Below are 26,210 nucleotides of genomic sequence, written 5' to 3' on the forward strand. Positions count from 1 at the left end.
CGATTAGGTTCCCTTATACAGGCCCCTAGTAGTGATCCCCCATATGCAGTGCCACTTATACAGTTCCCCCTGTAGTAGTCCCCTTTATGCAGCCCGCCATTAGTTCCCCTTATACAGTGCCCCCAGTAGTGATCCCCCATATGCAGTGCCCCCAGGAGAGATCCCCCTTATGCAGGCCCCCAGTAGTGCCCCTTGTGCAGGCCCCCAGTAGTTATCCCCCCTATGCAGTGCCCCCTGTAGTGGTTCTCCCTTTTCAGTGCCCCCTGTAGTGGATCTCCCTTTTCAGTGCCCCCTGTAGTTCTCCCTTTTCAATGCCCCCTGTAGTGGTTCTCCCTTTTCAGTGCCCCCTGTAGTGGTTCTCTCTTTTCAGTGCCCCCTGTAGTGGTCCCCCCAGTAGTAAGCTCCTTATATAGTGCCCCAGTAGGAGTCCCCCCTGTACAGTGCCCCCTGTAGTAAGCCCCTTATATAGTGTCCCAATAGGAGTCCCCCTTGATGCAGTGCCTCCAGTAGTAGTCCCCAGTAGTGGTCCCCCCCAATGCAGTGCCCCCAGTAGTAGTCCCCAGTAGTGGTCCCCCCAATGCAGTGCCCCCAGTAGTAGTCCCCCCTATACAGTGCCCTTTATATAGTTGCCCCAGTAGGTGTCCCCCTTGATGCAGTGCCCCCTGTAGTAGTCCCCCCCAATGCAGTGCCCCCAGTAGTATCCCCCCCCAGTAGTGGTTCCCAGTAGTAGTCCCCCCCAATGCAGTGCCCCCAGTAGTATCCCCCCCAGTAGTAGTTCCCAGTAGTAGTCCCCCCCAATGCAGTGCCCCCAGTAGAATCCCCCCCAGTAGTAGTTCACAGTAGTGGTCCCCCCCAATGCAGTGCCCCCAGTAGTAGTTCCCAGTAGTAGTCCCCCCAATGCAGTGCCCCCAGTAGTATCCCCCCCAGTAGTACCCAGTAGTAGTTCCCAGTAGTGCCCCCCCAATGCAGTGCCCCCAGTAGTATCCCCCCAGTAGTAGTTCCCAGTAGTTCCCACCCAATGCAGTGCCCCCAGTAGTATCCCCCCAGTAGTAGTTCCCAGTAGTGCCCCCCCAATGCAGTGGCCCCAGTAGTATCCCCCCAGTAGTAGTTCCCAGTAGTGCCCCCCCAATGCAGTGCCCCCAGTAGTAGTTCCCAGTAATGGCCCCCTCCCAATGCAGTGCCCCCAGTAGTATCCCCCCCAGTAGTAGTTCCCAGTAGTGCCCCCCCCTGATAAATACACACGGAAATGAAACAATAAATAAAAGAAAAAATCTTACCTGAATCCACGCTCCCGCCGCCGTCTGCGCTCTGCATCATGGGAGAGACATCATCATGTCTCTCCCATTACCCACTGCAGGAGCCGGAAGGGAGCCGGCTCTTGCAGTGGGCGCTTCGGCTGCAGCAGTCAATGAGAGTCTATCTGACTCTCATTGGCTGCTGATTCACATACACATCGCTGCCGCTCGGCAGTGATGTCTGTGCAGCAGCAGCCAATGAGAGTCATCTGACTCTCATTGGCTGCTGGTTAACACACACATCGCCTCCAGCGCTGGCGGCGATGTGTGTGTTATGCACAGCCTGAGCCTGCCTGCCTCCCTCCTCCTGGCACTATTGGGCAAGCACTCAGGGGGAGGGAAGGGGCTCAGCTGTGCAGCACAGGACCAGTGCTGGGAAGCCTAGCACAGGTCCTGTGTAAATGTGTAGTGCTGACTGCACTCACTGCGTTTGGCCCTACACTGGCTAACTAGGGCGGGCCGGTATCGTGGCTGGCGGCGCCCGCCACACACACACACACACCCCGCGTGCGCTGCCAGTCACACGGCGCCCAGGGCACATGCCCCGCTCTCCCTGCCCTAGTTATGCCACTGGTAGGCACACAATTAGGGAGGAGATCTAGGGCAGGCATACAGATAGAGGGAAGAATAGGACAGGCACACAAGCAGAGAAAGAATAGGACAGGCACACAAGGAAAGAATAGGACAGGCACACAAGGAAAGAATAGGACAGGCACACAAGCAGAGAAAGAATAGGACAGGCACACAAGGAATGAATGAGACAGGCACAAAAGTAGGGGGGAAGAATAGAGCAGGCCTACAAATATGGGAAATAATAAGGCAGACACACAACAGTGAAAGAATAGGGCATGCACACAAATAGGAGGGAAGAGTAGGGCAGGCCCCCCAATGGGGAAAGAATAGGGCAGGCCCACCAATGGAGAAAGAATAGGGCAGGAACATAAACGGGGAAGAATTGGGTAGGCACACAAACGGGGAAAGAATAGGGCAGGCACATAAATGGGGAAAGAATAGGGCAGGCACATAATTGGGGAAGTATTGGGTAGGCACTCAAACGGGGAAAGAAAAGGGCAGGCACATAAATGGGGAAAGAATAGGGCAGCCACACAAACGGGGAAAGAATTGGGCAGGCACACAAACGGGGAAAGAATAGGGTAGGCACACAAACGGGGATAGAATAGGGCAGGCACACAAACGGTGAAAGAATAGGGCAGGCACATAAACGGGGAAAGAATAGGGCAGGCACATAAACGGGGAAAGAATAGGGCAGGCACATAAATGGGGAAAGAATAGGGCAGGCACATAAACGGGGAAAGAATTGGGCAGGCACATAAACGGGGAAAGAATTGGGCAGGCACATAAACAGGGAAAGAATAGGGCAGGCACATAAACGGGGAAAGAATTGGGTAGGCACACAAACGGGGTAAGAATAGGGCAGGCACATAAACGGGGAAAGAATAGGGCAGGCACACAAACGGGGAAAGAATTGGGTAGGCACACAAACGGGGAAAGAATAGGGCAGGCACATAAACGGGGAAAGAATTGGGCAGGCACACAAACGGGGAAAGAATAGGGCAGGCACATAAACGGGGAAAGAATAGGGCAGGCACACAAACAGGGAAAGAATTGGGCAGGCACATAAACGGGGAAAGAATTGGGCAGGCACATAAACGGGGAAAGAATAGGGCAGGCACATAAACGGGGAAAGAATTGGGTAGGCACACAAACGGGGTAAGAATAGGGCAGGCACATAAACGGGGAAAGAATAGGGCAGGCACACAAACGGGGAAAGAATTGGGTAGGCACACAAACGGGGAAAGAATAGGGCAGGCACATAAACGGGGAAAGAATTGGGCAGGCACACAAACGGGGAAAGAATAGGGCAGGTACATAAACGGGGAAAGAATAGGGCAGGCACACAAACGGGGAAAGAATAGGGCAGGCACATAAATGGGGAAGGAATTGGGCAGGCACATAAATGGGGAATGAATTGGGCAGGCACATAAATGGGGAAGGAATTGGGCAGGCACATAAACGGGGAAGGAATTGGGCAGGCACACAAATAGTGTGGAAGAATAGGGCAGGCACATAAACGGGGAAAGAATAGGGCAGGCACATAAACGGGGAAAGAATTGGGCAGGCACATAAACGGGGAAGGAATTGGGCAGGCACATAAACGGGGAAGGAATTGGGCAGGCACACAAATAGTGTGGAAGAATAGGGCAGACACATAAATGGGGAAGGAATTGGGCAGGCACATAAACGGGGAAGGAATAGGGCAGGCACATAAATGGGGAATTAATTGGGCAGGCATATAAATGGGGAAGGAATTGGGCAGGCACATAAACGGGGAAAGAATAGGGCAGGCACATAAACGGGGAAAGAATTGGGCAGGCACATAAACGGGGAAGGAATTGGGCAGGCACACAAATAGTGTGGAAGAATAGGGCAGACACATAAATGGGGAAGGAATTGGGCAGGCACATAAATGGGGAAAGAATAGGGCAGGCACATAAACGGGGAAAGAATAGGGCAGGCACATAAACGGGGAAAGAATAGGGCAGGCACATAAATGGGGAATGAATTGGGCAGGCACACAAATGGGGAAAGAATAGGGCAGGCACATAAATGGGGAATGAATTGGGCAGGCACCTAAATGGGGAAGGAATTTGGCAGGCACATAAATGGGGAAAGAGTAGGGCAGGCACATAAACTGGGAAGGAATTGGGCAGGCACACAAATAGTGTGGAAGAATAGGGCAGGCATAAAAATAGGGAGAAAGAATGGAGCAGGCACACGAAAAGAGGAGACAGCTGCACACACATTCACAAATATGTGGAGAGGTACAGCACACATACAAAATTGGAAGTATGTTTTATTGATATGTTAACACCTTTGGGTAGCGTTGCTTGATTTAGTGGCTGGCTCTGGAACCATGATTTCAAGACCTATGGGAAATGGAGAGCAATGCACCTGCATTAATAAATGTTCCTGTTACTTGTAGCATAATACAGAGTTCATAGCCAGCAGTGGCGTAACTAGGGTGTTTGAAGCCCAGGGCACATTTAAGAATGGAGAGCCCCCCCCCCCCAAGTAGTTGCGCGTGCCAAAGTGGGAGTGGTCACATGCCACAATGGGCATGGCCACTGGGAAATTGGGGCGCGGCAACATGACACCACTGTTTCTCGTCACTCTGGGAACATTCCTTTCCATTTCATATGCTCCTTAATGCCCCAAGTAGCAGTGCCCCTCATGCAATGCCCACTGTAGTGCTCCCCTTTATGCAATGTCCCCAGTAGCAGCTCCCCTTATGCAATACCCCTGTAGTAGTGCCCCTATACAGTGCCCCCAATAGTGTCCCTTAAGCAGTGCCCCCAGTAATGGTCCCCCCTATGCAGTGCCCCTTATACTGCAGAACCTTTGTGGCGCCATATAAATATAGGATAATAATAAGAATAATAATAATACAAGTAATGCTTCATACAGTCTGTACTGTATGAATGGAATCTTGCAAGTCACTGTAGTTCCCTCATTGTGCAGTAGATGACAGTAATGAAATAAGAAAAGGATAATGTTTCCTTTTAAAGAATGTGGCTATGTTATAGCTCTATCCCCAATGCATTACTATTTCCTGTATTAAAATAAATTAAATCCTTCAGTTATATTAATATACAAAATAGCATCCTTTTCAATCCTTGTGTTAACCCTACATAGTCCTTTAAAGCCACTTCTTTATTATACGTTTTATTATCACCTCCATAATCCTTCTCATTTTGCACCAGATCTCCTAAAATATAACAGCTCCAAACTTTTATACAGTACATACTGTTAGTAAGTGCTGTTATTTTCAACTCTTATAATGTCAGAGTTTCTCACAACTCTAAGGCTGTGTACACAACACTGCTTTTAGCAGTCATAGAGTAGTACGGTTTATCTGCTTTCAGCCACATACATACATCCATGACCTTTTCCTCTCCCACCCTTCAGATACTCTCCCTGTGACACTACTTCCACAGCTGCACTCTACTGTCCGGTCCCTAATTCACCCACTCTCCTCATCCTGCCGACAGCCAAGGGGGAGAATTAGGTGCCCTGTTGTCTTCAGGTTGCACCAAGTGCCATCCATCTCCTCCTCCTTTGATATTTATTCCATACAGCTCTCAGCTCCACCAACATGTTGCGGTCATCACTCGCAACCCAGTCTATGGGGTATAGTTACTAATTATCAGGTTTTAGACCTGATAATTAGAATTTGTTATCGCCGCTATTTGCAACAATAAGAAATTTACATTCGCCCAAATGTACTAAACTCACATGCAGGAAGAGGGGCTCCGTCCCTGCGATTTGTTAAGAAATGAAGTGATTGCAAAAGCAAATATTTCCCTTCTATTTCGTGAGCTGGGGACGTTCTGCGCATGCGCTGTCTGCTGACCACTAGTCATTGCAGGCAGGATTCTGGAGGAACCCTCTAGTTTTCATTTTTGCAAATTAGTAGCTGATGGTATTACCTATCCAGGCCAAACTCCCGGCTTGGTAAATCTGACAGCTTTGCAGAATGGAGGGACCGCAGCAGATATTGAGGGATACTTAATATTTGCGAATATCCCCCGAAAATGGGTATTTTCGGGAAATATTCTGCAAATATTACTTGATAAATAGGCCCCTAAGCCTTATATTCCTTGAAAAAATATATGGAGAGCGCTGGACAGAGGTAAATGTATTTAATATTCAAATGGACAATATATAATATTAAAAAACTGACATAAAAAATGACATATAACAATCAATGTGCTTGAATCCTGGATGGTTGAACCACCTGAGATCTCATAATAAGAATATAATCTTATATAAATGATAACATGCACCAAGCAATATGTGCAAACACAGGTTGTTACCCAGGCATCTCAAATATTCCACACAGGAACTAAAGAGTGTGCATGTATCAAAAAGGTGAATAACAATGAGTTAATATGCATAAAATAGCTCCAGTTGTAAAGAGCTCTGGAGAATAAAGCAATGCACGTCTTTGCAATTGGCAACTGACAGATGGATCTTACCACCTAGGGAAGGTAACCGGCGTCCCGGCACACTAACAGGTGGTATCGGCTGCTGGTGAACACTTTTCTGCCACAATCTTTTCCTCTCCATTGCCCTACCCATTTTTGATGGTAATTCAGCATCTCCAGAGACATCCCTATTGGTACTGTTGCCTCAAACTCCTTACTCTGACTTCCACCTATGGTCTCTCCCAGTAAACTTCATCTCCCATCCTCCCACCCACTGTGATGGTAACTACCTGGACCTCATGTTCTCCAATCTTCGTAAACTTCTCCAATTACCTGCTCTCTGACCACAATCACCACTCCTCTCTGTCTGCTCGCCCTATCTACATCTTCTCAGTCTCTCTTGAACATCTCCTCTATGTAATTCATTTCCTGTCCTGCCTGTCACATAAATCCAGGGTCCTAATACCAGGTCTGGGGGTGTCTGTAGCTGACCTGGCAACCCCCACACTTACCTGCAGAATGCATTAGGTTTCTCGATGAGCTGGAAAGTGCACTTTCTGAACGATCATTTGGAACACTTTCTTGAAAACCTTGGAGCCATTAGTGAGGAGCAAGGAGAAAGATGCTACGTACAGGAAATTGAACAATGATACTAGGGGAGATGAAACATTAATATGACGGGAGACTACTGTTGGATGCTGCACAGAGAGAACCCGCAAGCAGTGTATAGGAGAAAAATACCAAGCAAAGCTTTGTAGGAAAAAGAAAAGAAAGCAGTATAAGGACTTGTAAATGTAAGTAATATTACTAAATGTAAAAAAATGTTTAGCGTCACATACAATTTGTAAAAATACATTATGGGATCTATTTACTAAGCCTTGGAAGGAGAGGAGATAAAGTGAACGGAGATAAAGTAACAGCCAACCACCTCCTGTCATTTTTCAAACACAGCCTGTGACATGGCAATTAGGAGCTGATTGGCTGGTACATTATCTCCTTTAACTTTATCTCCATCCAAGGCTTAATAAATAGACCCCAAAGTCTCAGTTTTATATTAGCACACCAAGGGCCTCATTCAGAGGCGGTCGGAGGATGCAAACGGTCGTTCAGAAACTGGGCGGCCGCTTGCATCCTGACTGCCCGCCTCTGTTTCGGTCGTTAGACTGTGGGTTTACACTAGTGATGTCAGTGGGGCCTCCCCCAAACGGTAGGCATTCCCATGGGAACGCCTCCATTTGGGCTGCCACCCCCCCCGGCCCGCCTTCCAAACGGGGCGAGCTGTCAATCAACATCGACAGCTCGCCCCCTTTGGAAAGAGACCCGCTACGACCGGCGCTGTCGGTCGTAGCGGGTCTCACGCATGCGCACGAAGGAGCCGGCTCCCTCGTGCGCATGCGCACTTGACAAACATCGAGGCGGCCGTGCGGTCGTAGACCGTACGGCCGCCTCTGAATGAAGGCCCAAATACCTTTGAAATCAGCAAGAGAATTACAGACAATTTTCAGTGAATCAAATTTTCTCGGCCTGTGTTCTCCTTATTAATATTCCTTGATCTCTCCACGGCATTCATATCTCTTTTACCTTAAAATTGTTCACTGACTTGTCCTTCTCAGCTAGTTTACCTCTTACAGTACCTTTCAGATCACAACGTCTGTGTCTCTAGCTCTGCGCTCTAATTTTTCCTGTATCTGTTTATTTCTGCTCATTTCTCACAGGCACCGCTACCAACACTCTGCAGGGACACCCAAATCTACCGTTACTGCCTCTCTGCCAACTCCACCCAGATGTCCATACACTACCTCAAATATAATATGTCCACAATGGACAACATAGACAACACCAAACTCTCCCCTGTTCACTACACCCAGTGTCCTTGGCATCATCCTGGACTTCACACCAGCTTCACAGAGCACATCCACTCCCTCGCCCATTTTTGATGCCTCAGCCATCGTAACCTTGCCATAATACTTCTCTTTCTCCCCAAGGACATGTATCAAAACCCCATTCTCTCATTATCACCTACCATGATTATAACAACCTCCTCTTAGCTGGCCTTCTCCTGAACAGCCTCCCCCCCACTGACACTGACTTCTGCTCAGTGGGATGTAGTTTATAGACCGGTGAACTGAATGCCTAGGTTTCTGCAACTCCAGACATGCAGTTTCTCCAGCCATCCCCATTCTGTCTCCCCTGCCAGCAGCACCTTCTGTCTCCCCTGCCAGCAGCACCTTCTGTCTCCCCTGCCAGCACCCCCTTCTATCTCCCCAGCCAGTCCCCCTTCTGTGTCCCCAGCCGTAATCCCCTTCTGTGTCCCCAGTCGTCACCCCCTTTTGTGTCCCAAGCCATGACCCCCTTCTGTGTCCCCAGCCAGCCCCCCTTCTATCTCCCCAGCCATCACCCCCTTCTGTGTCCCCAGCCAGCACCCCCTTCTATCTCCCCAGCCATCATCCCCTTCTGTGTTCCCAGCCATCATCCCCTTCTGTGTTCACAGCCATAACCCCCTTCTGTTTTCCCAGCCATAACCCCCTTCTATCTCCCCATCCATCATCCCCTTCTGTGTTCCCATCCAGCACCCCCTTCTGTGTCCCCAGCCAGCACCCCCTTCTATCTCCCCAGCCATCATCCCCTTCTGTGTTCCCAGCCAGCACCCATTCTGTGTCCCCAGCCGTCATCCCCTTCTGTGTCCCCAGCCGTGACCCCCCTTTTGTGTCCCCAGCCATCACCCCCTTCTGTGTCCCCAGCCAGCCCCCCTTCTATCTCCCCATCCATCATCCCCTTCTGTGTTCCCAGCCATCATCCCCTTCTGTGTTCCCAGCCATCATCCCCTTCTGTATTCCCAGCCATAACCCCCTTCTGTGTTTCCAGCCATATCCCCCTTTTGTGTCCCCAGCCAGCACCCCCTTCTGTGAACCCAGCCAGCCCCCTTCTATCTCCCCAGCCAGCACCCCCTTCTGTGTCCCCAGCCAGCACCCCCTTCTATCTCCCCAGCCAGCCCCCCTTCTGTGTTTCCCAGCCATAACCCCCTTCTGTGTTCCCAGCCAGCCCCCCTTCTGTGTTCCCAGCCATAACCCCCATCTGTGTCCCTAGTCATCACCCCCTTCTGTCTCCCCAGCCAGCACCCCTTTTATGTCACCAGCCAGCCCCCTCCACATACTAATACCTATAATGACCTGATGGTCATAAAACAGTACTACAGCTTGTTTTATCAATATAATTATTATGTTTAAAACTATACTCACTTTTCCCAGATTTTGGATAATACTGCTTGGCTACTGATCCTAGCTGCAAGCCAATATGCAAGAAATGAAGTGGAACACTTTAATATATTTATGTAGATATTTGGAAAGCCAATGATTTCTACAAGAACTGAGAGGAGATCCTCTAAGCCTCTAACTCCCTGAGCCTAGTTGAGAAGTTGTGGGCCTGATTGAGCAAGGATCGCAACTGCGATTACGCACGCAATCGTCCGATTGTTGTGTTCTGAGCATGCGTATGCATCACAGTGCACGTGCGCGAACCAGCCACTGCGATTGGAACTGCGATCGCAGTGACTACACAGACCCATCGCAGAGTGATTGACAGGAAGTACCGTTTGGGGGTGGTGACAGGGGGTGGTCAGCGAAACGCAGCTATGCTAGTGCGTTTGAATGCCGTTGCAGGGGCGTGCATAAATTAGGCACTGCGATGCAATATGCAGCCTCGGATCTCACGTGCGATGAGGTTAGCAATTTCTGAGTAAGGTGTGACCTTGTGCAAGTGTGCGTGAGGCTCTGATGGTACTCGATGTTGCCGATGTTTTGCAGTCTTGCAAAGTAATTACAGATGTGTGTAAGGTAATGTAGGCATCCTTATGTTGTGCTGTGACGGCATAGCGATTGCAGTGGATTAGCATCGCTGCTCCGTGTTTGCACGCGGCAGCGATTCTAACATATACTAATGCCATAGGAGGCATCGTAGGACAAAAAACGCCCCCTGATGGTGTTGCAGATCCAGGTGCTGCATCCCCGTCGGTCCTGGCATCGGCCATCTGAGTGAATCGGAATGGCTGTCGCAGCTCCATAGGAAGACTCAGACACTGGCCTCGCCACGCCCAGAAAACAGGGGTGACGCCCTCATTTTCAGGAATTCTGGCTGTCGTCGCCCATTCTCCAGCTCCAAACTGCCGCAGAATGTCAATCATGCTGGCTCAGTGGCACTGCCACCGTAGTTGCAGAAGGAGGCATGTACAGTGCAGATCTCCAACAATCAAAGCTGTACGCAGACCATCGTGTTTGTGTATAATGCTGAATCAGATCCTGGCTGGGATGTACTAAATGGAAAATTAGATAAAAACCCCATTTCGGGGTTTTACCGCATTTTCCATATGTATAATTGGCTGGCTGCCGGGGCTCCGACGTGGAGGGTAACGCCAGCTTTTGCCGCATCGCGTTGGTATGAGGGATCTGATCGGATCTCTCCCAGCATGCCCCGAGGCCACCGCGTCACTTTGCGCATTCGCAGATGGACTCCCGGTACATAAACCGGGACGTCCAGGGCGCAGCGTTGATCGCAAAGGACAGCTCTTATCGGAAGAGCTGTCCTTTGTGGTACTGATCGCATATATCTTAGTGCATATGAGATCAGAAAGGATGCGGTGACTGGCGGGATCTACATCCCACCCCCTGTGTGCTATAAATGGAATTTCCAAAGCAAACTTTCCCATCTATGAAAAGTTTCACTTAAAACACTGAATTGAATGGGACCATTTGTGTCCAAATGCAATATTGTTACATCAGATCCTTTTACACTTTACCTATCAATTACAGGGATACAACACTATCCATCAGATATAAATGTCAGCCACATGGTAAACCGACACATGTACTAACACTTATTTATCTGCGGTAATACTGTGTCACATCTTTGCCATTTACTGCTTTTTAGCTTGATTACAGACAACTGTGAAACAGCCTATTTTATGTGACTATTTCAGATGATAACTGTGTCTAGAATATCTTTTAGGAGATACTTAGCCTTTTATGGTAAAACTGATTTTATCCTGAAACCGTACTGATTCACAAAGCACTTTGTCTGTAAATGTTCCTGTGCAAGCTAAATAAAGATGCAGATTGAGATTTGAGTTACCCTCCATCACTTGATGAGTGCACACCACGCTCTGGAGAACATCACTGTGCACATTTGGCTGTGAATAGCACAATAGGGAGGCGTGCACTGCCAGGAAGGATTATTCTGACATTGAAGCCTGAAAACTATAATCTTAACCCTGGGTTGATTTGTATTTAGAAGGACTATAAGACCTCACTTAATTACAAACCAGGAACTGCAGATTTCTCAGTGCTATGAAGCTGAAGAGAAATGGATTACTGCATCGGGTACTGAGAGAGACTGATGTGACCCCACAGGTCATAAAAGTTTAATATTGTTGGACCCATTTCTAAATATTCTTAGCTATACTTCAATTCCTCATTGAGGATCGTTGCTGTATAAACTTGGCTGCTGCATTAAGGTGTCCACCATAGCAACCAAACACATACAATATACATACTGTACACTTTTATAGCAACAACTGCTACCTTATTTATGCTTTGTACTATAAGAATGACAAGACAAGAGTTGTTTATAAAGAGGAAGACATTTTATTTAGGTTTGCCAGTTATGGCTGAGACGCCAGGAGCCTGCAGTGTGGCACGAAACTGTGGCTGTGGATGCAGCCTGTGAAGGTGAGTTTGTGGCATTCATAGCAATGAGCAGCTCTAAGTTGGGTATTATTTGGGTGATACTGCCCTCTGACTTATTTTATTCTCACCTGAAGTCACATAAAATCCTGAGTGCCTGATTGTGCCAGACAGCACACCTGACACCTTATTGCACCGACAACCTTTGCAGGCTGTTCAGTTTTAATCAGCAGTTTGAGTTTTATTAAAAGAAAATAACAGCTAATCTGTAATAAAGAAAGCTTGTACATTGGTGCTGATATCCATTGTACAAGTTGTACACCACAGCAGTGGCCCTTACTTCAGCCCCTCACAATGCTGTAGCTTTCTACTGACTTCAACAAAAACAGTGTTTTACCAAGTGCAAAATAAGACTTGACACTATGGATGAGTGCGTCACTCTCCAAACCAGTAGGGGTGGCGGTGCATCATCAATTAAATAATATACATATGTATATATATATATATATATATATACACAGAGGTGTGGCTATTGAATAATGAGACTGATGCTATATTTAATTATATTAAGTGCATTTTGCCTCCATCTATGAACTCCCCTTCCCACACACACTGCTACATTCTTATTTGTCATTGATCATAGCCGTGCTGTAGCTCATTTCTCGGCTTTTCTTCTTTACCTCAGTAAGTGATGCAAACAGGTACCCTTGAGTACAGATTTGACTTTAGGGAAAAGAAAACAGTCACAAGTATGGAGGGTGTTCTAGCACTGTAATCTGTTTCTCGGGCAAAAACTGCTACACAGAGGGAACTGTGTGGGCTGGTGCGTTATCCTGATGAAGGATGAAACCGTTTTTCCACAACTCTGGCTTCTTTCTTCTGATTCTTTCCCGCAAAGTTGCAAGAAAATTTTTGTAGTAATGTTGATTCACTGTTGCGCCTTCTGGTGCCCAGTCTTCCAAAATAATTCCCTTGATATTAAAGAAAACAATTAACATGGCTTTGCTTTGTCATGTTTTCTTCATTCTTGGTGATGGTGTTTTCCAGTGCATGGACTGGTGCAGTGATGTGTGGTGAGGCAGAGCCTTTACTGTCATACTTAGGTATACTCCAGAGTTTTGACTATAAAAATTATAAGTAAAAAGTGTATGGCATGTGAGGCACTGCCTCCCCTGTCTACCTTTTGTGCACATCCCTGATCAAAACAAACCAAATATCCAGCACTATATACTGCTGCACCTTTGTATAATGCCCACATGAACCCACGGGCTCATATATATACCTGTAAATTTGGCTCTGGTACTAGCCAGTGCCTCCCCAGCCATGTACCTCACCACACGTCACTGGACTGGCGTATTGTCTCAGGATCATCCTGGAAGATCCAGGTTTCATCACAGATAATAACTTTTATCTAAAAAAAAAATGCAAATCCGCTTGAATTTGTTCCTAAATGTCTGTACAAATTTGCTTCTGATTTTCTTTCTGCTCGGCCGTGAGAAGCCTTGGAACCATCTTAGCATAAACCTTTGTCATGTTAAGATTTTTCATGCAATGCTTGCCTAACAGTTTCTTTGTTAATGTTTTCCATGTCTGCTATCATTCTGATACTCAGTGGATGATCATTTTTCTCAATTTTATCCAAATTTTCATTTGTTTTTGATGTGCAAGGCCTTCCAGGACATTCATCAGCTTCAACATCCTCACGACCGTCACTAAATCACTCAAACACACGTGCACTTGACATACAATCTGCCCCTTAAGCCATGGTTAGCAAACAGAGAAATTTGGTGGGTGCTTTGTTCAATTTAACTAATATGTTTAAGTTAACATGTTACTCTATTTTTAATCTAAGAATATTTATCATAAGTACAGTCTCGTTATTTAATAGCTACACCTTGTGTGTGTGTATAATTATATATATATATATATCTATATATACATACACAGTATGTCGGCATTGAGCCTTGGATTCCGGAAGTGAATTTACATACAACAGGATCAATGGCACACAACAAGGGGTCATGTAGGAAAGTAACCCACAGTGCAAGATGGGACCAGGCGTTTGTCACATAATTGCACTTGTTGTTGTGTGCAAAGATAGAACTATATGGATGCAATAAGATGGTGCATATCCACTACACGAGAGTGGAAAGACTGTACGATTACAATATTGTAATCGTTCACCATCCTGTGCAGTGGATAACGTGCCCACACTGAACGATATGTCGTTCACTGCAGACACCCTCCCTCATCCCCGAACATGCACAACCAGATGATCTCGGCAGGTTGGCCTGCATGTTCAAGCGATGAATATTCCGACAACGACCAGCGGGAACGCGCATCACTGGTTGTTGCCGGCATTTCACTGCACGATTAATGAACGATAACGATGTTGTAATCGTTCAATCACTCATTTTTCTCGTGTAGTGGATACGCGCCTTTAGGCTAAAAAAACTGGTATAATGGAATAGGCAATGCTCTTATATTAAGGTGGAGTTTTATCAAACCTTCTAAAAAGTACAAGGGGTATATTTATTGAAGATCATAGCAACCAATCAGATTTCACTTAATATTTATCTAGCACCTTCTAGAAACTAATAGCTAGAATCTGACTGGCTACTATGGGCAACATCTCTACTTCTAGAAAACCCGCACTTTGGTAAATGAGTGAAGGTGTTGCTATAGCAACCATCAGATCAGCTGTCATTTATTTAGAACATGCTAAAAACTGATAGCTAAATCGCAGTGGTTCTCCCCTAAATTCCAGATATTTAATAATAAAATGAAAGTACTTAGTGGTAATTACTTTCAGAGGAGTGTGCCGAAAGCTATGGGTGACAGTGTTCAGTCTCAACGCTTGTACAGAGGTAGGACAAGCATTCTACAGTATCTCAGACAGCGAAGGTGTAAATTGATGCTATTTGTATACATGCACATAGGCAGTATGCTATACTATACTTGAAGCCCATATATGAATTCAAAAAGGAGGTGCAAATGTTTACACTGTACCTACACATTGGGACCCCATAAACACAAATAAATATAAATAACTATTAGCTTTCAGTATGGGCAAAGGGTAGAAAATGGAAGGTTTACAAACAGAAAACCATTGTAGCCATGGTTGCAGGGTTTATAGATCCCCACTGTGGATGACTGCAAATAAACCCTTTTTCCCTTTGTTCATTCAGGAAAGGGGGGACTGGGGGGGGCATTTGTTTTACCATTTGTTACAACTTATTCTGAAAGCTAAACAACAAATCTGCATTACACATCGAGGTGTGTGTCTGTCTGTCTTCACCAAATGTATACCGGATCTCTCCCCTGGTCATAGTGAGGCATTTCATGGAAGCAGGACAAACGAATTCTTACATACATAATATCTGATGTTAATATAAAAGGTGAGCACTATAACAGACTAAACAGGCAATTTCAGGCCAAGCATCCTGAGGACAGAATACTCGTTTTGTAACTCTGTATCCTATGTACTTTGCTGTACAAGCCATTTGTAATCACTTGCAGTGCGGGGCGTTTCAGCAATCGTGCAGTGCTGCAGTTTATTCACCTTGCATGGACACTTCATTTCTTCCGTAGACTTTAATGTGATGAGCATTTAATCTTATATTTGGGAAAGTTTAGGTGATTCTGGATAGTAAATCCTAATTGAAACAGAGAACGCAGTAAGATTTTGCTCCTTTCAGCAATAAATTTCATGAGATTAATTTCTTTATTATCACTTTGTTTTCTTAAGCGATTAATCTCATTTCAGATTTAATTTCAGACACTGAATATCGCCTTTATTGCCTTAGCCTCAGTAATTATTGCCTTTGCCAAACCAAACTTAAAAGCTGCACACAATTACATATAAATTGATTTTGCTTTCAATGAAGCAACTACTTTATTGTTTCAAGAGTGTAACCTTCCAGTTGCAACATGGCTTATTCTATCACATATGTTCTGGACTAATGAGCTCTTTGGCTAGTTAGTGGCGGCTCCTTAATGGTCGTGCAATGGCTTCCCTCTTGTCCCTACAGTATTGCTACACGTCAGCCTGTTTAATACTAAATGATTTAAGAGCAGCTGACTAATTGACGGCATGCTTATTACACATGTCATTTCCTTTTCTAAAGCTGGGTACACACTATACGATATATCGACCAATATCGAGATCCGCAACGTCCATCACATAGTATGCACAGACAAATCCACCCAATTCATCGTTTGATGAATTGGGCGGCCGCATCGTCCCATCTGATGTGCTGCACATCAGATGGGGCGATGCCACGGATGACGCGGTGCTATTACATGAAGTATGTAACGAGTTATCACATCATCATATGGCTTGTTGAGCTTATATGGCGATGCAATATATCATTACATCGCATTGCTCCATCATTCAGGGGTGTACCCAGCTTTAGACTAATGCCATAATTCCACCCTACTGCTGATTATATTAACAAACAGCCGTCTCAGCGGTGAGGTGAACTACTGATACATAAGTTATGAAAACGAAGACGTACATATGTAGCACAACAACGATTGCATAGTCTTTAGGAAGAATTAATCTGTCAAATAAATAAAATGATTGTCACAGTTCACAAGCCTCTTTTGTAGATGACAAATAGTTTCAATGGTGGTACTGTACCACATTCCAGAATTATTTACGCTGGGCAATGAAAACGTACATTATCTACGTTCCAATCCTGACATCAAAAGCATAAGGCAGGACGATATTGGATGGAAAGGCATAAACCAACACGTGATTGGCCGTGTCATTGTTTTGTTGGGGCAGTAAACATGAGTCAAGTTCCACTGCATTCCAGACTATGGAAAAGTGCTATTCTGTGCTATATATTATCCATATGTACACACTACTGCCAAACATTTTGCAAGATATTGTAAATTTAGAAAAAGTAAGCATCTAGCTTTTGCACATTACTTCTCTCCACTAACACTGACCTTATCACCACCAGCTGTATCTGCCTTTTTTGTGAAGGTTTCTCTAGTTTACCTTCCCATTTAAACAATGCAATCCATTTGTGGCTTGCAGAAACAACAGTATTGCTCTAACTAAATCTGTCCACCACTGGAGGAGGACACGTTAACACAAAAATAAATCTACAGTATAAAGCAGGCTTAGACAACCTGTAGCTCTCCAGGAGCTGTAGAACTACAAGAACCAGCGTACCATGATAGTTTTGGGGCTGGAATGTGAGTTCTGCAACAGCTGGAGAGTTACATGTCGTCGATCTCTGGTCTAGAGAGTCTGTACCATGGAGGGTGCCCAAGTGGTACAAAACTAACCTATGGCTAAATATTTCAGTGTAGACACCCTGTGGTCCTGTGGGAACTGCATAGGAAATTCTCACTACTAGTATACATTTACAGCATATATATGGTTTTTGTTCCCCCCCCCCCACCAATTTCTAAAGACTCTAGTACAACACATTGTGTAAAGCAGTAAAAACATTATATATATAACGTGTGTTTGTGATTGTAAATCATATGCCTTTTTTCCTGACATTATTGGGAAACAATCTCCAATGGGAAAAATGTACAGTTATTATATGGGGCAAGAATGGACCAGAGTGTTAGAAAATGCCCATGGGCTATCAGATGTCATTACCGATGCTCCTCCTCCTCATTGCAGAAGATATGGCCTATTCTAATACAACAGTACAAATATACCCCTCATACACAACAGAAACAGTTCCTACGGGACCCAGTTCATCCCCTGAGTTGCTTCAAAGTCACACTTCATTTATCCACTGAGCCACTTAAGTTGACCCAATGAGGATATAAAATGCCCAAATGGTGACCATGCCCAATTTTGCATCCATTAATCACAAGTCTTATTTCCCTACAACACACCCTTTGTAATGGCTGGTGAATCACCGTTCTTAGCCCATAATTTGATTTGTTAGAACCCTCAGAAACTCCTAAGAGGCTCTTTTGCAGTCCTTGTTCTGGGAAAAGAATGTCCATGAGTTTACAGAGTGTTCCAGTTACTATATATTTCTGAGGGAGGGATAATGGAGCAGGAGGCATCTGGTTAGGTCCTGTCCTGGTTTTCTAAGTGCAGGTTCAGGTTCCAGTGGATTAGTGTTACAACGAGAAGATAGAGAGGGCTCCTCAATAAGGGGAGAAGAGTATAGTCCCATGTGCAGTTCTGATGGGTCCAGGAGCTGGTCTTAGCAGATGGTGTGTGAGAGGGGGAGCTTGTAGAAGGGGAGGATTCCCAGTGGGACGTAAGCTTAGCGGAGAAGACACAGCAGCAGCTGCCATTGCAACTGCCAGTGGACTGGGGAGAAGCCCTGCAGATAACGTTTTGGTAAGATCCTTGGGGAACACCAGACTGGTCTATAAAAGAAAAGACAGGGAGAAGTAGCATAAGCAACAGTTTCTAATTAGGCAATTTCATCTAATGTGTTAAATATCCCCACAATTATTAGGAAGTCTTCTATCACTTATCCAACATATTTACCAGTGCAAAAATAGACAATTTATTTTCCTTTATAACCGCTCAGCAAGATTCCAGTTCAAACTCCTGACCATCACTTGCAAAGCACTTACTCACTCTGCCACCTCCTGCATCTCTAATTTCTGTCCACACTCCCTCCTGGCCATGCTCTTCCTCTGATTGCTACCTCGGTTCCATCCTGATTACCACCTCTCATGCCTGCGTCCAACATTGCTCCTGCTGAACCCTACTCTGGAACACTCCACATCATCTTTTCTCCATATCTCTCCAGCTTCAAATGTTCACTCAAAACACACTTTTTCATCAGAGCCTACCATCCCTCCTCCTAAATATCCTCTCTTCTCTCACCCACTGTCCTATGCCTCTCTCCAGTTCACCATCCAACTGTTTACCGCACCTATTAGCATGTAAGTTCACAGAGCCACCTTCATCCCTAGCACAATCCTTGCTTCAGTGCTCCTTGTTCTCCTAAGGGTATATTTACTAAAGTGCGGGTTTTAAGAAGTGGAGATGTTGCCCACAGCAACCAATCAGATTCTACTTAACATTTATCTAGCACATTATAGAATATAATAGCTAGAATCTGATTAGTTGCTATAGGCAACATCTCCACTTATAAAAACTCTCATTTTAGTAAATATATCGCCTAGACCAGAGGTTCCCAAACTCTGTCCTCAAGGCACCCAAACAGTCCAGGTTTTAAGGATATCCATGCTTGACCACAAGTGACCTAATTAGTACCTCAATTTGATTTAACCACCTGTGCTCAACCATGGTCATCTCTAAAACCTCACTGTTGGGGAGCCTTGAGGATCGCGTTTGAGAACCTCTGCCCTAGACCCTTACAACAACCCTGTCTCTGTGTTCTCAGCCTTAATTGGGTACAGTCTCATTAAATGCTGAACTGCCTTCTCCTTGCAGTGAGTCATGAGCCACCTGTGTCCTACCTAATTTGTGAGATTTATTACTCTCTGTTGTTCCAAAGATATGTCAACTTTCATTTACTGTAATTATGATATTTCAAGTTTCACTGTTACTCTGTATATTCCCTGTATGGCGCTGCGGAAACTATGTCATAGATAATAATATCCATAAATATTACCTTATCTTTCTAAGCCACCTGTTCCCCTAAAATTCATTCTGCCCTCTCCCTTACTTCTTTTTACAGCTTATATAAGTAGCAGGTATAGGTAAGGAGTAAGGACATTTCTGGCGGGTATTACACAGAATGCTTCAGCTCCACGTCATTGATAGGCTGTGAACATGTGCAGTGATGTCATCAGACTACTCTGCCAATCAGTAACACCGAGCAGCAGCATGAAGTGTGATACCCAGGGATATCCACTCCACTACCTGTCTCTTGTAAGAGGTGTCTGGGTATGGATGGGCAGGTCTGCTAATAGGCTAATAGGAGAGATTTTTTTTGTCCATATACTGTATACCTGGCAGGCATTCCAATGGGGAGCGGCAGGCAATTATTTTGCTTCCTAACTCACCGCAAGTTCCTGTAGACTTTGATGTTTCTTGTGTCGCCTCAGCAGAGGGTTGGGTTTCCCTGACACACCATCACGATGTCTGCGGCTTGAGATGTGCTTATGGGAACAAGAATATATATGGGTTACATGTACAACTAGTCAATTTAATGATAGCATGTGGGGGAGGCAGGTACTCTTCAAACATGGCAAATTATAAAAATAATAGTAATAATGTTGTTTTGACTTTTGTTCACACAACTACCACATAATACTGAACCACCTTTTGTTTCCGCACACAGCAGCATAAACTATGGCTGTGGTAACATTTGATCCCAGGCCTCATAAGTGGATACAATTGTTATACTTTCTTATACTGTAAATATGCAATTCTGAATTTAAGAAAAAAATTCTGTTTATTATATAGAGGAATGGTTTCCTACAGGTCACCGAGCCCTGAAGTAACCTCTAAAATCTGTGATAATTCAAAGTAGGGAGTACAATAGTCCTTAAGGAATCTGTTCCTTTACATGGACTAACACAAGACTCACAATGACAGTGACACAAACACACCGACAATTTGACTCTCTCTTACTACTCTGTGGGGGACTAATCTAATGCAGCATCTGCCATTACAGTTTATACTGCAGCAATAAATGCGCCAGAGGACAATAATGATGGTGCATGTTCCTGTTTCCTGATGCATCCTTGGATTCGGAAGCAGCTGCGGCTCTGTACAGAGGGCCTGATTCAGAGCCGCTCGTAAGCGGCCGCTTGTTCGCTCTGAGCGATGTTCGCACAACTGCGCATGCGCAAACCAGTCATTGCGGCTGGAAATCGTGCACTCTCAAAACAGCGAGGGGCTGCTAATTTGAATGACAGAATGTACCGTTTGTGGGTGGTAACAGGGGAAGGTGCTTGAAAACAGGGGAGTGGAGATCCGAACGCAGGCGTGCCTAACGGTCAAAAGGGCGTTTAATGGGAGTGCATAATTAGTAAAGGAGCGTCATCACCCACGTCACTTGGTGGTCTTTTAGCCTGAACTGCTCGCAGTGATAGCGGTAAGAAAAAGCTACCACAAGCACTGCGAGCAGTTGAGATGCCTTTCGATGTACCTGATTAATGTAATAAATACCGGAGATGACGTGTGATGCGAACGGCAAAGGGGTGTCTTTACAAAATAGCGAGCGCATTTTTCGTTTGCTCGCTCAGACATAGAGGCGTCAACAAACCGCAAAGAGCGAGCACTCAATTTAAATAGCCGGACCCTTTTTTGGAACGACCGTCCGCAAATAGCGTCTGGGTCTGAATCAGGCCCAGAGTGCGGGGGAAGGACTTAAAATGATTTTGTAAAAAGGGATATGTCTGTACTGAACAGTCATCATGTTCTGACATCATAACTTGATGTGTATTCAGATATTATTTACAGAAACGTCAAGGGACATTATCCATCGCTGAATATTATATAACTGTTTGTGAAAACATTAGCTCTGTAAACCTACTGATATTTGAGTATCTAAAAGAATGAAGCATGAGAGGGTAGAGCATCCACCCCCTATATATACTACCAATCATTCTGATTCCAAAAACTGTATCGCCACCTACTCCCTTAAAATTTGCCATGTAAAATATTTTATCACTCAAACAAAATCCATTTAATTGAAAAGAAAAAGATTTTGTTAAGGAATAATAAAAATGAATAAAATGGCACTGAGATTGTCTACCTGCTTGAGCTGCCCTTCAGAGGTTACTCGGACATTACAGATCTCACAGTGAAAGGTCCTCTCCTGGGTGCTGGAGTCTGGAGGTCCACTTGAACCATTGCTCAGCCCTCCAAGCCGGGGATAAGCTTTTATGGGACCCAGACCACTTTGAGCCTCCAGGATAGTTTTGTGCTTTGTTCCTACAGAAAAAAATAATAATTAGGCTATAATTATACAAAAAGTTCTTTGTGAACATCGCTACATGGTTGGAGATATTCCAGTGTATTACATTCACAATCTTACCTTTGTTATGAGCCTCCAGTTGTGAGAGGGAGTTTACAGTTATTTTGCAGGGGGCACAGTACAGTGACTTCTTGGATCTTTCCTCATCGCTCTCTGTAGTAGATGGGCTTGCTCCACTGCTTATAGGGGCACTAGAGGGAAGCGGATTTGCATAACCTCCAACTGTCTCAGATGAGGACTGTGAGTACTCGGGTACAGCTGGACCATTGTTTTCTTGGGTGACCATGTTCTCTGGACTCTCAGCAAAAAGTAAATCTGTGCTGTCGCTCCCTTGGTGATCTAGTGCAAGGAAGAGTACAAGCCAATGTTATTAGATTTAGGAAGTGAGAGAAAGTGCTCATGTAACAAGATAACATGTAGGAAACACTAACACACCTATATTATAATGAACAAAGAAAAAGTGTAATATGATTAATTAAAATGATGGGCCTGATATTCATATTTACAAATACTATGCTCGGGTACACATCAAAACAATGCGGTTCCCGGCCGACATGGTGACAGATGTAACACTACGTCAGCCATCCATACACACTGAACGATAAATCGCACGACCGCTCGATAAATATCGTTCACGCCCACAGTTAGAAAACATGCCTTTGGCCGACCAGCCGTCACATCTGATGTGCAGAACGCCAGATGTCATAACGTCACTGACGACCCACGGGAGCGGGCAGGGACGGACTGGGGCTGTATATCAGCCCTGGCAGTCCGCCCTGCACTTCCGTATAGAGAGGGGTGTGGTAAATGCAAGGGGGTGTTTCGCGAGTCACGGGGGCTGGCCCCTATCTCTTTTTGGCCCAGCACAGCTGCCGCCGGCCCATACACACCTCCACCCCTTCCAGCTCCGTGAAATCTTAATGATTTCGGAGCCGTTGGGTGGAGGGCGGGGGTCTTTTCCTTCACCCCTCCTCGAGCCGATCCTCAGGCCATCGGCCCTTCTGGCATATGCCAGAAGTGCTCGATGACCAGTCCGGCCCTAGGAGTGTGCAATGATGGGTATATATTAGAAGATGTGCTTGATATATTGTTCCAATTCGTAGATATAGGTAGAAGGCCGGGGGGGGGGGGGGAGATGTACATCAAGGGAGCAAATCGAAATATGCTAATGTTCCATATAATCACAGAATAATTTTATTGTGTTTTAAATGCTGCTATTCAGGAGACCATCTTATCGCTCTCAGGCTCTCAGGACAAGAGGGGGTGTTCAGTGCAGTCATTTATAAGAAGCAAGGACGTTATTTAAAAAAAAAATGCTTCAGAAACAAAATCTTCAAACATAATAGAAATTCTAAAGCTCAAGTGATGCCTATCCCACCACAGATCTCCCCAGTGAGAGCAAACATTGTAGCTCAAATATCAATGGACTGCATATAAATATGAGTGCTAGACTATATAGTAGTTTTCTACTTTGATATTAACTGTGTATAAGCATAACTGCTTGATGTAACAACAGCTAAATCAACTAAAATGCAGATTGATTTAAATTTTAATGGGTGTATTAGATAAAATAGGGTAAGGTATTGCTCACAGAGAGGAGGAAAGTTTTCTCCTACGTGCATCATATGTCTTGTCTGCAAGGCAATTGAAGGACACTGCAGTGCAAAAGTGTGCTCTCACCTACACTGCAAGTGCACATGTAACTACAAGGCCAAGACAGCTTATTCCCTATCCGTGGAAAACTTTACACATACACTTAGAAAAATAGTTTTATAACTTTTTGTAATTAAAAGAAACTTTGGGATGGTGTATGAAGAAGTGTATTTTATGCATCACGGGTGTTCTTGGGAAAAAAGAGTAAGAGCAATAATGTTTATTATTGTTGCTATGTGACTAAATCATTCTGCCTGCGAGGTCTCTTGGATGCAGTATCGGGCGTGTTTCTATTTTATGATATTAACACTGAGGTCTTGTTTGGGCACAAGCCAAAGCGTGAGGACCCAATGAATAAGGCGTTGGTGACAGCACAAGACAGAGAGTGGGTGTATGGGACAGAAATAACTTGAATGAATGAAACAAAGTGTTCGGAAAGTTGGGTGGATTGTACAGTACATGCAAGTGTAGATGATATTGAGGGAGATGTAAGAAGAGGTAACAAGTGCCAAATGCGCTATAACCAGCGTTGATACTTACATTGAACCCCGGTATGTATGAAAGCAGATAATGTAGAGAAAAATCACTTTTCTCTAAGTTATCTGCAAACATCTAACGATTTCACCATCATCATACTATTGTATAGGGAAGGGAAATTATTCAGATGTTAATAAAAAATAAGTGCCTGAGAAATCTGATATTAAGCAATCAACATGAGACTCCATTTTGTGACAAGATGGAGTGTGCTCTTAAGATATTTACAACTTTAATTTGTAGAACAGTAAAGTGGTTTTTGCTAGTCTTTGAGTTCCAGAAGACCTTGAGTTCAGCAGCTGGTGTCTAACAACATAGCTTATGAATAGAATCTGTATTCTAACTTTTATGCATGCCTGTCTCCCATAACTCCCATCCTAAGACTCCCCTTACTAACCTTGGAGAACAATAGATGTTTGTACTTACTGATACTATGCATGTTACATTTTTAAGAACAACCTCCTTGTAAGAAACGCTATAAGATTTGTGTACCTTTTGAATAATACAACAGAGATGCTTGAAAACTGACTGGGTTTGGTCTGAGTGTTATTTGTCTGTCTATCAGCTGGTAAACCTTAAAAGAGATATCTCGATCAGGAGGTCTGACACACATACATGAGCATTGCCCGATGCTAAACTGTTGAGGATCTTGTTCTGGATTTATCAGTGCCACAATAGTACATCTGCCACAATTGTACTGAAATGATAGTGTGCAATATCCACAGAAAAGCATTCATACACTGTGGTTTACTTAATAACACAATACAATGTGCTGTAACCCATAGCAACTGATCAGATTATAGTAGCCACAGTTTATTACAGTCATGAGCAACAGGCGACCCTAGATCTGCATGCAGCCTTCCGAGTCTTCACCTGCGGGCCCAAACTTCGTCCTGCTTTATTGTAAGATTTGTTAGCTATAACTTGTACACACTAGTCTACACTCCTGGAATGTCCCGACTCCCGCAGGCTCCTGGACATCCCGGAGAGCCCTAGACCCACTTAGATACAAGCCATGGCAAACAACGTCATTACAGCCCCACTCCCCAATCTCGCAGGAGGGAGGACATGGTGACTTGAATCGTATCAACAGGCTCACTGCACTTGCCACTTTAAACTCCCCTCAGTAATCTCCTGGTGGTGAGGTCCCAAAAGGAGGCAAGATTGATCTTGTAATATTTGCGGCTGATATGTTATTACCAGTGACGTGCGGTGAGGTCAACGGCTGGGAGGCACACATGGAGATGGGTCTGAGTGCTGGAAGCCTGTCTCACCCTCTACTCACTGTAACTCTTCCCTCACTACTCTACGTTTTAGTGTCCATTGATTCTCCTACCTGCATCACTGTGTTTTCTCTTGCTGCTGCTGACTAAGGGCCTGATTCAGAGCCGCTCATAAGCGGCAGTACGCTCGTTCCGAGCGATGTTTGCACTTCTGCGCATGCGTACGGTTTATAATACGCATGCACGAACCAGTCAGTGCGGCCGAAAATCGTTTGTTCGCTATATAGCGAATGCCTGCTACTTTGAGTGACACGATGAGGCGTATGTGGGTGGTAACAGGGGAAGGTGCTTGAAAACGAGGAGTGGAATTAAGAACGCAGGCGTGCTTAAAGGTCAAAACAGGCGTTTTATGGGTGTGCATAATTACAACAGCAGCGTCATTGACCACGTCACCTGGTTGTTTTATAGTGAAAACTGCTCGCAATATAGTGGTAGGAAAAACCAACCACAAGAATAGCGAGCAGTTCATACGCTGTTCGATGTACTCGATTAATCTAATAAATAGCGGACATGACGTATGATGCGAGCGGCCAGGGGGTGTATTTTTCAAATAAACGTCCGCAAGTTTTGTTCGCTCGTTCAGACATGGAGGCGTCAACAGACCGCAAAGAGCGAACGGATCATTTGAATAGCCACCCCCTTTTTCTGAACGAGCGAGCGCTAATTGCGTCCGGCTCTGAATCAGGCCCTAAGCTCCGATCTGTAAACACTGCAGTTCATTTCCTGGTCACATGGCATTCTCCTACCTGAAGCACTGTGTCTTCTCTTGTTGCTGAGCTCCGATCGCTAAACACTGCAGCGCACTTCCTGGTCACATGACACATCCAAGGTGTCCATCAGTGCTCAAGGCACGCCCACCATACTCAGA

The 26,210-nt window shown here is 45.1% G+C and overlaps 1 protein-coding gene across 7 annotated transcripts in view; it reads right to left on the reverse strand.

Moving 5' to 3' along the window:
• Positions 1–15,838: 15,838 nt before the first annotated feature.
• ZNF385A (zinc finger protein 385A) overlaps positions 15,839–26,210 on the reverse strand; it is a 358,128-nt gene continuing 347,756 nt past the window's right edge. For all 7 annotated transcript variants that reach the window (XM_088469211.1, XM_088469210.1, XM_088469215.1 and 4 more), the window contains 4 exons: positions 21,933–22,211; positions 21,651–21,829; positions 19,951–20,046; positions 15,839–18,333 (listed from right to left, as the gene is read on the reverse strand). In XM_088469211.1, coding sequence (XP_088325337.1) covers positions 18,106–18,333; positions 19,951–20,046; positions 21,651–21,829; positions 21,933–22,211 — 782 coding nt within the window. In that variant the 3' untranslated portion in view covers positions 15,839–18,105. The remainder of the gene's footprint in view (positions 18,334–19,950; positions 20,047–21,650; positions 21,830–21,932; positions 22,212–26,210) is intronic.

Source organism: Taudactylus pleione, unplaced genomic scaffold (genome assembly GCF_031769625.1).
Source record: "Taudactylus pleione unplaced genomic scaffold, aTauple2 ptg000089l, whole genome shotgun sequence".
NCBI lineage: Eukaryota > Metazoa > Chordata > Amphibia > Anura > Myobatrachidae > Taudactylus > Taudactylus pleione.